At 31.8% G+C, this 14592-nt stretch overlaps 1 protein-coding gene across 1 annotated transcript in view; it reads left to right on the top strand.

Moving 5' to 3' along the window:
* Nucleotides 1-14592, top strand: part of Dscam2 (Down syndrome cell adhesion molecule 2) — a 462957-nt gene that overhangs the window by 202990 nt on the left and 245375 nt on the right. Inside the window, exon 3 of the mRNA XM_075372643.1 lies at nt 3200-3346. Coding sequence (XP_075228758.1) covers nt 3200-3346 — 147 coding nt within the window. The remainder of the gene's footprint in view (nt 1-3199; nt 3347-14592) is intronic.

Raw genomic sequence — 14592 nt, forward strand, 5'->3', positions numbered from 1 at the left:
TCCACTCTCCTCCCTATCTTCTTGTTCATCACGAAACCTACTCCTGCCTGCCCATTATTTGACGCTGAGTTAATTACTCTAAAATCACCTGACCAAAAGTCGCCTTCCTCTTCCCACCGAACCTCACTAATTCCTACTATATCCACATTCACCCTATCCATTTCCCTTTTTAAATTTTCTAGCCTACCAACCTTTTTTAAGCTTCTAACATTCCACGCTCCGACTCGTAGAATGTTATTTTTTAATTTTCTGGTGACCCCTTCCTTAGTAGTCCCCACCCGGAGATCCGAACGGGGGACTATTTTACCTCCGGAATATTTTACCAAGGAAGGCGCCTCCATTATTGTTATGTGAAAATGCAGAGCCACATTTTCTTGGAAAAAAAGCAGCTGTAGTTTTCCATTGCTTTCAGCTGCGCAGTACTCAGAGGACTGAGTGATGTTGATACGGCCGTTTAAGTCGTCCTGACTCACGCCCCTAACAACTACTGAAAGAGCTGCTACCCTCTTTCAGGAATCATTCCTTAGTCTGGCTCTCAACAGATACCTCTCCGATATGGTTGCACCTTCGGTCCAGCTACTCTGTATCCCTGAGCACTCAAGCCCCCTCACCAACGGCAAGGTCTCATGATTCATAGAGGAGGAATCACTGATTAAAATCTTAGTATATGTACTTCAAAAACGAAATTATTAATATATTTCCATAAAACACAGTATTTATGAACAGAATGATAATTTTATGCATCTTTCTTTTTCAGTTTTCTTCACGTCTTAATAAAGGGCCCATCGTTCACATATTTCCCCGGGACAAAAATGTGTCCCGGGGAAAAAAGTATATATACGAGTGTTATTCTCCTTTAATATAGCCTAGAACATTAAATATGAAAACATGGTGATTATGTCAAAAATGAGGATATCGGGTTTCTTTTTACTCTTTACGTTTTTGAATTAGTTCATCTGGACCAAAAAGAAACACCTGTATGTATGTATGTGTGTATGATGTGTTTCGTATTATTTTTAGCGTCTTAACTCAGGATTGTCCAAGTTTATTTTCTTCAGAATTGGCTCAAATATTTCTATACATGGGACATTTGATCGTTTTAATTTTTTTTCAGAATTTGTTATGGTGAGAGGGGATATTGTGAATAAACTAATTTCGATTTTCTTTAGAGACACTTTAGAAAAAACATTTCTTTGGTAAATATGTTATCTGCATTGCATAAATAAATAATTTTTAAAAAAATTAAAAAAATCAACCCCCTCTTCTTAAAATTGAAATTTTTAACATGAAACATTTTTAACCCCTTCCCTTTTAACATGAGTATTTTTAAGAAATATTTTGGCATTTATACATAACATATGAGTTATCAAAAAGTATCTAAAATTTTCCAAAATTATAAACCCCAACCTTAAGCAAAGAAAAGTTTTTTCATTTTTACATTCTTTTTTTTTTTAATTGAGGAGTGTTAGTGTCAGAAAAAAAATTATTTAAACAAATTTGTTAAGGTTAACTTACATACGAATACTTTTAGAAAATCTTTCGTAAAATTTATTCCCCACCTCTAAAACATACATTTCCGTTTTTTTTTTTTTGCTCTAACGATTTTAATTTTTATTATTGAAAAAAATTATGTTTACTTTTCTTGAACACTTAAAATAAATGTAGCTTAAAATTAATGTGGCTATCAAAATTAATGTAGCTTTGACACTTAAATTTTGGATCCAAAATGTGAAGCAATCTTTTTTGTTACTTTCATAAAAGTTACACTTCAACAATATTTTCATACAGTTCTCTTTTAAATTAATTATTTTTTGTAAATAAACTTTATACTTCTTTATAAATAAATTTTTCGTAAATTTTTCCCACACATTAAGGAAGCCCCTAAAATCAAAATATTTTATTCGAAATTTGGGAATTTTTATGCTCAGATCTTATTTTGGTAATCGCAATCAATAAAACAGCGCCTTTGAACTTGATTCTTCATGTTTAAAAAAAATCCAGAAAAACGTTTTTAGTTTTTACCATAGAGGAAAATATATTATTTTTCGTGTAAGATATGGTATAATTTCACCGGCGTAGCACGGAAAGTAATAAAATATTTTGACAGATTTTTTCATCGTTCTTTAAAAATTTGATACAAATTAATTTTTTAGTATAGCATACTTAACCATTTAATTTCAGGAGGAGAGCAAGTTTTAATCACTAATGTACTCAATAGAATACCTTTGATCTTAGTTATGTTCCGCTATCATCTGTTTTCCAGATATTTCAATGGATTGTAAACTGTAATACTACGCTCAACCTGTATGGAAATTTGAAGCAGTTCTTTAAGTGTATTGTTTGTCCCGTAATGGAGTAGATAACCCTTTTTATAATTCATAGTTTTTTGTCATCTATCTTTGTTTCCCTGTTTTTAGGTTCTATATGCATAACTGAAATTTGCTAGGATAAAATTGTGATTGTAGAGCCTTGTTGAGCTAATGCTTTGTTGTTTCATTCTGATGAAGCGCAGCTACCTGTCAATCTTTCTAAGAATTCTATTTTCTGTTTAATGGTTACAAAGTAATTCTATGAACTGTAATCTCTTTTGCGTTAAAATCTGGTCCCTCTTTTAAATTACAAAGAGAATAATCCCTTGCAGGATACACTTTGTATTCTGTCACTTAACCTCTGACTTTGTATCTAAACGGCTTTCATGATTAAATGTATCTTGTGAAAACATATATTGTTTTCATTTTCCAATTTTTTATTATGAATTTTTATTAAGAAAGGCATCATCCATTGATTATATAATACTCATAGATTAATATTTCCACAGAATCCTTGATGAATGAATTCTAAAGGAATTTTTCACACTTCGTACTCGGATGAAATATGTATGAAATAATATCACAGAATAAATTTAATAAACATATTAGCTGTCCATGAATGTTATCGAGTAAGTTGTTTAAATATTTTTATACGAATAAAAATACAAATACACATATGCGCACATACTAACGATTCTACAATACACATATTTTATTAATACAAAAAAAATTGTTGGCATGTTTTATTAGTTTTATGGGTTTTTTCCTTATTTAATAAAACACTTGTGAAACTTCATAATTTGTTAATAATTAAAAAATAAATAAAATAATAATGACAATAACAAAAAATATGTACAGCTTTAAGTGATAATGATATCTTTTATTTTCAGATGGTAAATTCCATGTGCTTCCTACGGGAGAACTCCTGGTACATAACTTAGAGTTTAGCGATCAGTTTCCTTCATATCGGTGTCGAACCAGGCATCGACTGACACGTCATGTTGAAGTATCTGCCCCGATTAATATAAGAATAGCAGGTAATAACAACTGTTTTATTATATCTTCTATATAAATAAAAATGAATGTTTGTTTGTTTGTCCCGTATGCGTTCCTACACCGTTCATCCGATTGCGATGAAACTTTGGTGAGTTATTGTGCGCACGCCCGCAAAGGTTTCTGAATTAGTTTGAACCCGGTAGGTGATGCTGGGATCGAGGTATTTCGAAAAATTGTATTTATGGTCCAATTTGGCTCATATTCAGAATATGTGTTATTTACATGCAAATAAAATACCTCTGCAAAACATGGACCCGCTAGATGGCGCTGGGGTTGAGGTATTTGGAAAAATTGCATTTATGGCCCAATTTGGCTCATATTCAGAATATATATTAGTTACGTGAAAATAAATATTTTTGCGATAAATGGACCCGCTAGGTGGCCTAGGAATGAGATATTTAGAAATATTAATCACGTAATAACTGTCTGAGAAAGTGGATATTGACATAGACGACGATCGATACAGACAATGACAATCGATATTCGATACATACAACTACATTAAATTTAGTGAAAAGTTTTAAGTTATTCATTTATACGTTTTTTATGATTTTAATTTTTTATGAGTTTAATGAACACAAAGGGGCCCAGGGTGCAGAGCCCTTGATTATACAAGGAGGACAAGTGAACCGAGCCTTGACTGGCTAAATATCCCTAATCGGGACGGGAAACACAAGTAACCATATAGCGTGAGCTAAGCGCCACGGGTCTGCTAGTACTTTATAAATTTATATACAAAACAACATATTGAAGTGATTCATAATCAACATCCAGCAAAAACTACTGTAGATAAATTGATCAAAATTTTTTATACACGATTTTCTTACGGTGTAAAAGCGCAGTAAGAAAGGGCTTTAAAGATTCGGAGTTAAAAGGGTTAAAACGAATTAACAATGAAATTAACTACGTTTTTTTTAATTTTTCGGTAACAAATTAACGTAACAATTTCATTTTTTGGTGTACGTAATAGTCATGTGAATATTTAAAAACCAATTTCTAGATTTTTTGAAGTTTCGAGTTCGGAGGGTTAAATGGATTTTTGTTTTTTTTAAACCCGGCTATTTTTTTAATTTTTCAATAACAAAGAAGGCGATATCAATTACATTTTTTCTCCGTGTAATCTTCACGTAATATCTAAAAATCTATTTCTAGATCTTTTGAAATTCGACCTTGAAAGGGTGAAGAAAGATAAAATATTTTGAACAGTGGCTGCAAATTTTCCCCATTCTAACTATATTAAACCAGATATTCCGTAAATTTGGGCTTGCAAATACTATTAAGATAAATATTTAAAAGCCATTTTTGGGTTTTTTTAATTTTTATTTTTAAGAGGTGAGACGGTGTACGGCGCGGCGGCTTAACCAACGTAGCCACTGCCACTGTTACTGCATGTGCGAAATGACTGGCTGCACTTGACCTCTGTTATTTGGCTATAAAACATAAAATTAAAAAACATTGACCGCGTCGGGAAACGCAAGCAATCACAAAATGAGGGCAAAGCCGGGACAGGGATGCTAGTAGATATATATATATATTTATATATAAAATCAACCCCTCTCCGTCTGTTGCATCATAACAATGCGCACCGTATCACTCAGATAATCTGAAAATTTTTGAGAGGAAATTGAAACGGTTCCTTACCCACCTCACAGCCTAGACCAAGTTTCGTGCCTGTTTTCAGAGGAGAAGAAGATCCAAAAAGGACGAAAATTTGAGATGAATCTAATTGTAAAAGCCAGTCGTAAAACTGATGCAATTTCATTTAAGTCATAATTGGTGAAAAAGACCTTACTAATCCCGTATTTCAAAATTTTATTCAAAGAGTAGATAGGTTTTTCACATAATTTAATTTCCATTAAATAACTAAGGTGCTTTCAAATAGTGTTTGACCATAGTTAAACCCTCATAAGGTAGCGAGGTAAAAAAATATTTTTGCATTTTTGTCTTTTCTGGACTCATAGTAATATTCATGTACTAATCATATGATCCCATTATATTGGTAAGTCAGACACATTTATTCAGGATTTTGTATGCCGTTTTATTTTTATCGTTTACTTACAATAGCATCAACGATACTAGTCATTAGTGACAACTACATGATCACAAATAAACAATATAAAGCAAACGGAATAAAAAATAAACAACAAACACAAACTAGGACAAGAATAATAAATGGGTAATAAATTTTGGAACATCACCGCTAGTCTATTTTCACTGTACACACAGTATTCTTTAAAGGATCCCACGTAAGCAAAACCGCTAAACTACGTTCTTCATTCCACTATCAGAGAGTGACTGTAACAGTATGTTGACGTATTCCTTCACACAAAACAGAACAGTAAACACTTCACATCTAGACCCAGGTTTAATTTTTGTCGAATAAAACCAAACATTGGGCAATCTATTATAAAGTGGTTTACGCACCATTTTACATTACACGCCTCACAATTCTGCTGAGGAGAGCCAAGTAGATGGGCGTGGATTAACTTTGCTTTTCCATTCCTTAGCCGAGTTAGGATGACTTGTTCTCTTCTGTTATTTGGGTTAAAAGGTTCTCAAACACATTCTCCCGGATGCCATGTAAGGCCGTGGGAAGATTTGTCAGCCAGAATTTATTCCACTGAGTACGTAGTTTGACATGGACTGCCGTCATGATGTCGCTTTCACGTGTTAATTTTAATCGGAGGCCATTTATTGCCGCTGTCTTAGCGGCCTCATCAGCCCGTTCGTTCCCGAGGATGCCGCAATGGTCTGCGACCTACGCGAATACCGACGTCTTATTGATTCTTGGGAGAATAGCGTAGATTATTTGAACGATGGGTTCAGATCGTCTGCAGCTCAAGCTCTCAAGTACACTCAGTTATTACCAGGAAGCTGTTGTCACTACGGGTCTCAATTACGCTCAAGACAGAGTAAATTGCGTAGGTTTTACAAAAGAACGCAGAGGAACGCAGAGGTAAGCTTATATATTATTTCGTTGTCAGGGATTATTATTGAATAGCCACATCCGTTGGCCGAAACTGCCGTCTTTATAGAACTGTGTTTACCCATTGTATTTCTTAGTCACCTCGCTAATTTTTTTCCTAGCAGATTGAGGATGGGTCCCGGTTACTCCTTTCAGATGTTAAATATTCAATGTTTAGATATTCGTGCAACCAAGGAACGCCGCATCCTACTTCCTTTCTGAGAATCGTCAGAACAGATAGGTATAGTTTCTGGATATAGTTAAGCAGTCTGAGGCTGAAAGGCTGCGGTAAGAACTACTACCCCTGGAGTTGTAGAGTGTGAGGGAACTGGTCATCTACCTTTAGCAGTTAGAGAGACGGAACCTGCTGATCGCGTACTTGCTCCCATTAAAACCCAACAGGGCTCGTTACGGGGGGGGGGGGGCGACCGGAATGTCACTAGGCGGGTGTCTTCGCTACAGGGTTGAGATGATCGTGTACTTTATAGTTTGGTAATTCCTCCTGTAATATAATGTGAGTTCATAGAATTCCGTTAGTAAACTTGGTATAGGGGTAACGGTAAATGCCCCTATGGATATTTGAATTCAAGCATTATGCAAGGAGTCTAGTAAGTCCTTAATTTTTTTTCTCGTAGAATCGTACAGGATAGACCCGTATTTCATCTTTGACAAAACAATGCTTCTGTATGTGTTCAGAATAATGTGTTTGTCAGCACTTCAGTTGCAAGATGATATGAGTTTAAGGACATTAATTCTCCTTAGACATTCAGCCTTAGTGTATTTAACGTTGCTCGAGAAAGTCAACTTTTCATCAAAAGTTACAACTGGAAGTTTAATCTCGTTTGTTCCCTTTATCTCATCTTCGCCTAAGTTTGATTTGAACATGTTCTTGTATCCTGCTGTCTAGAGAAATAAATCCTGGCTTAGTTCCTGACAATTTGTAACCACTACATTGTGCCCATCTTTGCACTGAGTTCAGCGAATTCTGCATTATTTCTCTAGTCGTTTCAATTTTCTTGCCTTTACAGGTGATAGTGATATTGTCAGCAAACATACTTTTTTCGCGGGCGATGTGATCACATCAGCTACCCTATTAGTAGCCACCAGGAGTATCACACTTACAGCAGATCCCTGAGGGATTCCATTTTTAATTTAAAAGACTTTTGAAAGTGCCCCAATAGCCCTAACATGGATCATCCGTTTGCTTAGAAAATTAGCCATAAAGTTCAACATACTCCCGTTAACACCTTTCTGTAGTAAGACAAGGAGTATCCTCTCTTCCCAAACCATCTCATAGGACTTTTCAGTGTTTAAGGTCTAAGGAGGCGCTCCTTAGATATAAATACACACATTCATTTTTATAGATACTAGTGATGGTAAATATCTTTTCTCTGAACCCGTATTGGTGTTGAGAGTAGAATTTAATTCTTTCTAGATGCCATTTCAGTCTGCTATTTATTATCTTCTCCATCGCTTTGCAAAGGATGCATGTTAAACCAATCGGACGGTAGTTCTCTGCCAAAGTGAAGGCACGGTTGGGTTTAGTCACAGGGATGACTACAGCCTCCCTCCAAACGTCCGGAAACACTCCTTCCTCCAGGATATTGTTGAATAGCTGTAAGAGGCGGTAGAGACCTTCATCTGGGAGCCCCCGTATGAAGGTATATAACATTCCATTAGGCCCAGGGGTAGAAGATTTACAATTTGTAAGTACATCCCGTAATTAACTCAACGTTAGAGGTGCGTTCAGCTCCCAGTTGACTTTACCATCGCGCCGAATCATGTTCTCAAATTGAATTCATGGCTGTTCTTAATCCTCAAAAAACTATCGTCAAGATTTGAGTCACTCGAATTCGATGAAAACCTGTCACCCAGAATGTTCGCTATTTCGTAAGGGTTGTGAATTATGCAGCCATTCTCAACCAGATCGTGTACATGGTTGGACTTAAAGTTTCCTTTGATTTGTTTGTTCCTGTTCCATACATCACTCATGGGAGTGTGGCGGTTAAGCGAAGCAAGGTGATTGCACCACGCTCGACGTTACTTTCTTTATATATCCTCCTACCACTCGAACGAAGTTTTTTGTATTCCACAAAAGTTACCTCATTCCAATGCCGTTTATATCTATTGAACCCATTCTTTGATCCTTGCATCGCTAATTTACATCCGTTGTTTCACCAAGGAATACGTTTTTTACGATGAACTCAGACGTTTTGCGTATACTGAGCTCAGCGGCACGCATTACAAGATCCGCAAAGTCCCTAACACATTCATTTACCTGTACCCCGTCGCCTGTCAGATGTAAACCTTCAGATTGAATTACTAAATTTTTATGAAATTTCGCACGATGGCTTCTGAATATAAATCACTGATACCGAGAACTAGGCCCTCGGAAACCAGATTTGCATAACTTTCCCGGCTTTACCATTTTTTTATTTTTTTTACTAATTAAATATTTTATTTATTATTTGTTTGTGAAAATGTTAATACTGTACATAACACGCTGTTAATTACATAGTAATTAGCTTATATGTTTGTTATTCTTAAAATACAGTAACGTTAAATCCTTATTATAATGGTAATATCGTTCTTGTGGCCCCCTGAATTATCCCTCTTAGTTTTACGTCCATACTGCAGCAGTTTTTATTTAAATATTTCATTTTAAAACTTTTTTAAAATGTTGTGCTTTTATATAATGTGCATACAATAGCTATCATCCTTTTATTTCATAATAATAATAATGGCTTAATTCCGTAAAGTAGCGAGATTCATTAGCTAATTAAAGCCTGTAGAATATTATATTACAAATCTAAAACAAAATTAAGGATCAATACAGATTATAATGCAATGCGAAATCAGTCTTTAATCATATGCATAACTAGATATTTCGCTTTGTTGATTACTAGTTGTGATTTACCAAATTTATACTATAAACCGAATTGATTTATTAAATATTATTCCATCAATCATTTGACCATTAAAAATAGTTTTAATTATATGTTTCAAAACACTAAAATTTTATTTTTTAGTTAAAAATATTTATTTTTTTAACAATATGGTAAAAAAAGAAATAAATAATTTCGTAAGCAAAATACAAACTGCATAAAAGATTTATAATCTTTTTATATTTAAAGATGAAAAAGACCACAATTTTAGTGTTATTCTAACATAATTAATACCTGAATAAAAGTAAACTGCATTTCACTGAGCTGAACATATAGGGAATAAACTCCCATTTCGCATCAGTCATAAGAAGTATAAGTGTTCTCGGTTCATTTGGAAGTTTGTTGTATCTAGTAACTGAGAATAATTTTTTATAAACGTATACATAACAATCTAGCCTAGATTTTAAAAAGATCCTATATTTATTTATTAATTTTTCCTTCCGAATCTTCAATGTGTAATAAAATCTTTTCCCACAAATATAAAAATGAACTCTATTTATTTGCAATTAAAATATTGTTAAATAAATTACTGTTAAAGATTTTGAAGAAAATTAGTGGATTTATTTATTGCCTAATCTATTGTGTGATATAAATCAGGAAATATGAGGTTCTGATGCTTAGCTTTATCGCTATTCTCTTATAGTGGTTCGAGGAAGTGACATTCTGAAGCAGAGATATAGCGTATGTTCGTCAAAGGGGTTGTATAAGTAATAGATAGTTAAGTGAAAGACACTAATGGATTTGTCATTTTCAACTAACTGCTGGCGTTAGATCATTTAATAATTAAGTGAAGTACTATTAGGACATGTAATTTAGAACGTTTAAACCACTGGAGTAAATTGATAAATGCAACTTACTCTGGTTTTCTTATGATATTTTATTATTTAAAATTTGATTAGTGTTAGGCAAAATAATACGAAATTTTTCTTAATGAAAAAATTCCCTACTCATGTCGGGTAGCGAAGCTAAGACTGTAGTTATATTATGTCAACTGATTCTTTTTTTGTTTAACCTCTCCGGGACCACCGTTAGGTATTGCTTCAGAGGATGAGATGAATGATTTGTAGCGTGTATGAAAATGCCATGCCTGACCGGGATTCGAACCCGGGATCTCCGAATAAGAGGCCGAGACGCTACCATTCGCGCCACGTAGGCCGGCTCATCAGTTGACCTACCAAAAGGTATCTTTATTTTTATCGTGTGTGAGTTTTTTTTAAAATATATAAATTTGTCTACGTGACATCTTATACTTTAGTAATTGGAGCTCAGTTAACGAACTGTTTTAAGAATAGTTGCTCCAAATCTGGAAAAAAATGCTAAACTGTGCTTTGACACAGATTTATTAAATGTAAAGAAATAGCTATCCTGAACTGTTTTAAAATAAACTGGAAAACAAAAATTCACTCAAAACCTCTTTAAAAATAAATTTAAAACTAGATTGGTATTTCAATTATTAAAAATCTCTATTAGTTAATAAGGAATGTGATATAAAAGACTGTTTAAAAATTCAAAAAAAGACCTGACAAATAGTAATATCTCCTGTCCTGAATTACGGAACGTTAGAACCACAACAAAAAGTGAGGGTGAAGCGTATTGGGCTGCTAGACGTCACATGGCCGAAATAACCCAAAACAATCAAGCATAGGATAAAAGAAAGAAAGTTAAATTTATACTGGCTCCTTTCGGTTTTGGGGTTTTTGGACTTTAGATTTTTTTCGGTTTTCTAATGCTATAAAATAACAATAAGAGGTTAATTAAAATTATATGCTAATTTTCTGGCAAAACGCCTACTTAAAATGCAACAAACAATGAATCTCTGAGAAAGTAAATAAAAGATGAATACCCCAATTACAAACTAAATTCTACAGGTATATTGTTAAAGAAACCAGGAAATATCATGTACTAAATCAATACTTTGATTGAGTAAGCAAAATTTTTGAACATAAATTAGTTTCATAACTTATCTGAAGAAAAATATCTTCTATTCTTAAATATTTCTTCTATTCTGAAGAAAGATTTAAAAACGTTTTGTCTCTTTCGAGTAAACACCAAAAAAAATAGAGTAAATTATATAAATATATGCTAATTCTACTGTTGCCATTTGCTACTGGTATTTAAAATGTTCTTCAGCATTAATTTTACATAATCCTCTTTTTCAACGACAAAAGAGACCAGAATTTTCGTCTTTCTAGGAACACAAATTTTGAATAAAAGAATCATAAGAATAAACCTGTAACTTTCAAATAAAGGTGAATAAAGAAAAATCCCGCTTCTACGAAAATATAACCTAATACAAGTACTGTTATACTACGAAATAATATGTAGTTACTTATTTGGTCGGACTAAATAAATTTTTACCAGATTATAGACTTAAATAGACAGATACATTAATCTACCTAAATTGAACACCACAAGTACATCCTCTCTATTTAAATAGCTAAACATTTATTTTACATGTGTTGTTATTTTATTCTGAAAGAATTTACTTTTTTTAACATGATTTTTTCAAAACCAAATTTTTAATTATAATTTCGGAGTTTTTTTTAAAGGAATAAGTAAACGATTTTATTAAACAAGAATTTTTAATATTTGAAACTGGATTATTAATTTCAATTGAGAGGCAGTTATTAATCGTGTATTTCAAAGAGTAATTTAATATTTATAATCAATGGAATTATACGCAGTAGCCAGGATTTTGAAATTTAAAATCCAATATTACTTTAATGAAATAATCATCATTTATATACGATACTCGTTTGCATGTAAAACTACATCCGTTTTTATTTAATTTTACTTTAAATTAATTAATTCATGATTTTTATGGTGTATATATATATACCATAGCATTTAAAAGAATTTTTTACTCTGACATTTAGTTTTAAAAGAAATTTTGTCGTAATAGCTGACTTTCTTGATTAAAGAGTAAACCATAATTGACTGTTTTAGTTATCCAAATTTTTAAATTCCCACTTTTGCAATTACTAATCTAACAATATCTAATATAATATTAGTTCTAGTTAAATATAATATTTATTACAATATGTTTTACTATAAATATTTACATTTATTTACCCAAAAACATAATGCACTGAAACATTTGGTTTGAATTTATTAAACGAAATTACTTAAATTTATTGAAAATCAGCAGCCTATTACGTAGCTGTTTAATACGTTATCAAACAGTTATTTTGTTTTAGTTGAATAGATTTAAGATCATTTCATCTTTTTTCCCTGGCTAATAAACAAAAGATAATTTTTTTTAATATTTTGAACTTGTTATTGAATAAAAATTCACTTACTACGAAAAAATATAAAAAGAATTAAGTGAAATTATAAGAAGGAAAAAATATTGATTCATAATTTACAAATAATAAAGCATTTTTCTCAATTCTTTGAGTTCTGCTGGATTTTGAGTAATGATGAGTACTATCACATTCAAATAAACTTAATGCATCTTCTTCAAATCTCTTTTGAGACAAAGTGGGAGCCAATTCATGAATATTTTTGAATTATTGTGTAACTAAAGTTTAAATTGTGAGCAAGATTGAAATCATTTAAAATTCCATTAAAAATAGAATTATCAGTTTATAACTGCCACACAGACTTCATCTTCATTGTCTTCAAGGATTTTTTCGTATGAATTTTACCAATCCCTATCATTTTCAGCTTCTTAACTTTTTCTCCTACGCCCCCGGATCGGACCTGCAATCAAGTATAACTAAGCCCATGGGAGAATCCTTGAAACTCTAAGCCTCTACGCCTTCCCACTCATCCCTCCTTAATAGTTTACTCAGTGACCCCTATTTCTGAAATCTTTATCTGAATAACAAGTCGATCCGACATTATCAAAAAATAATTTTTATTTAAAAACAACAATGAGTATTCGTTAAATAATTACTATCTTTATCCCATCACTCCCCTTTTACTTCATTGTACGAAGTATTGTGATCGAGAAAAATTAAGGTTTTCTGATTTCAACAAAAATATTCATTTTAACCATGCCTGAATTCATTTTGACTAGTCTCCGGGTGACGTCTGTACATACGTACGTATGAGCGAATGTATCTCCCATAACTCAAAAATGATTAACCGTAGAATATTGAAACTTTGGATTTGGGACTGTTATAATATGAAGTTAAGCACCTCCCTCCCCTTTTGATTGCAATCGACTGGACCAAAAGTGTCCAAAAATCAAAAAAAATTGGATTTTGGACTTTTTCTTAACTGCGGTAATAAGCTCTCATTGAGAGTGTTTCAAGGATATAAGTGGTACTTATTTTCATTGGTTCCAGAGTTACAGACAAATAAAATTTTAATTAATGAAATATTTGGATTTTAGAGGAAGGTACAATTGATTCGAATCAGACTTCATCTCCTTTTTTTACCTTTTTTTTTTTAATTTAAATATATTGATTTATTAATAATTATTAACCTCTGATTGTAAAAATGTTTTACGATAAATAATAATTCAATAACAATAAAATTTAAAAAAATATGAAACAATATAAAAATTATTAATTAAAAAAAATTTATGTTCTTTTCATTTAAAAGAAAATGTGTGTAATTTAATAGGCGTACAAAGAAGTCATGTAGTGTTCACATATTTTTTTTTTAAGTTTTGTTACCCCTATATACTACATATCAACTTAATAACTGTTTTATTATTTGTATTATCAAGATCTTTATTGATGCTGCTTGAGAAATTGCATCCTATGGGGACATTTTGAATCATCTGATTTAAAATCTGGCCATAATTACTTTGCTGATTCCAATTTGAAACACATGAAAAAATTTTTATCTTCAGAAATTTGTATAATTATTACAAAATAATAAAAATAACTTTGTTAATGACTAAAGGAAAATATTAATAAACATAATCACACTATAGGGTTAAAGAAACAACCAAGAAAAGAATATATATTTTCATAATAATAAAAATTACATTAAACACAAAAAAAATAAATAAAATAAAATAAAATTTTGTGCAATTTATACTAAAATTTTTAAGAAATAAAAAATGAAAAAAATGTTATTATTTAATATTTTATAGATAAATGACAAAAATAAATACATAAGTAATTAATATATTAAATTTTAAATTTCATAAGTCTTTCATTGTGTGTGAAGCACTTCAAATAATTATATATATTTATATAAGATATAAGAGAATAATTCCTTATTATTTAAATTACTTCTGTGAGAAAAAATTCACGCTTAAAAAGGCGCAACCTGTTGGTTACTACAGTCTCCAGTTAATAAAAGACGAATAATGTTTAATTTTTTAGTATGTTAACAGCATAAGAAAATGAAATTGTTA

Source organism: Lycorma delicatula, chromosome 8 (assembly GCF_047948215.1).
Source record: "Lycorma delicatula isolate Av1 chromosome 8, ASM4794821v1, whole genome shotgun sequence".
Taxonomy (NCBI): Eukaryota; Metazoa; Arthropoda; class Insecta; order Hemiptera; family Fulgoridae; genus Lycorma; species Lycorma delicatula.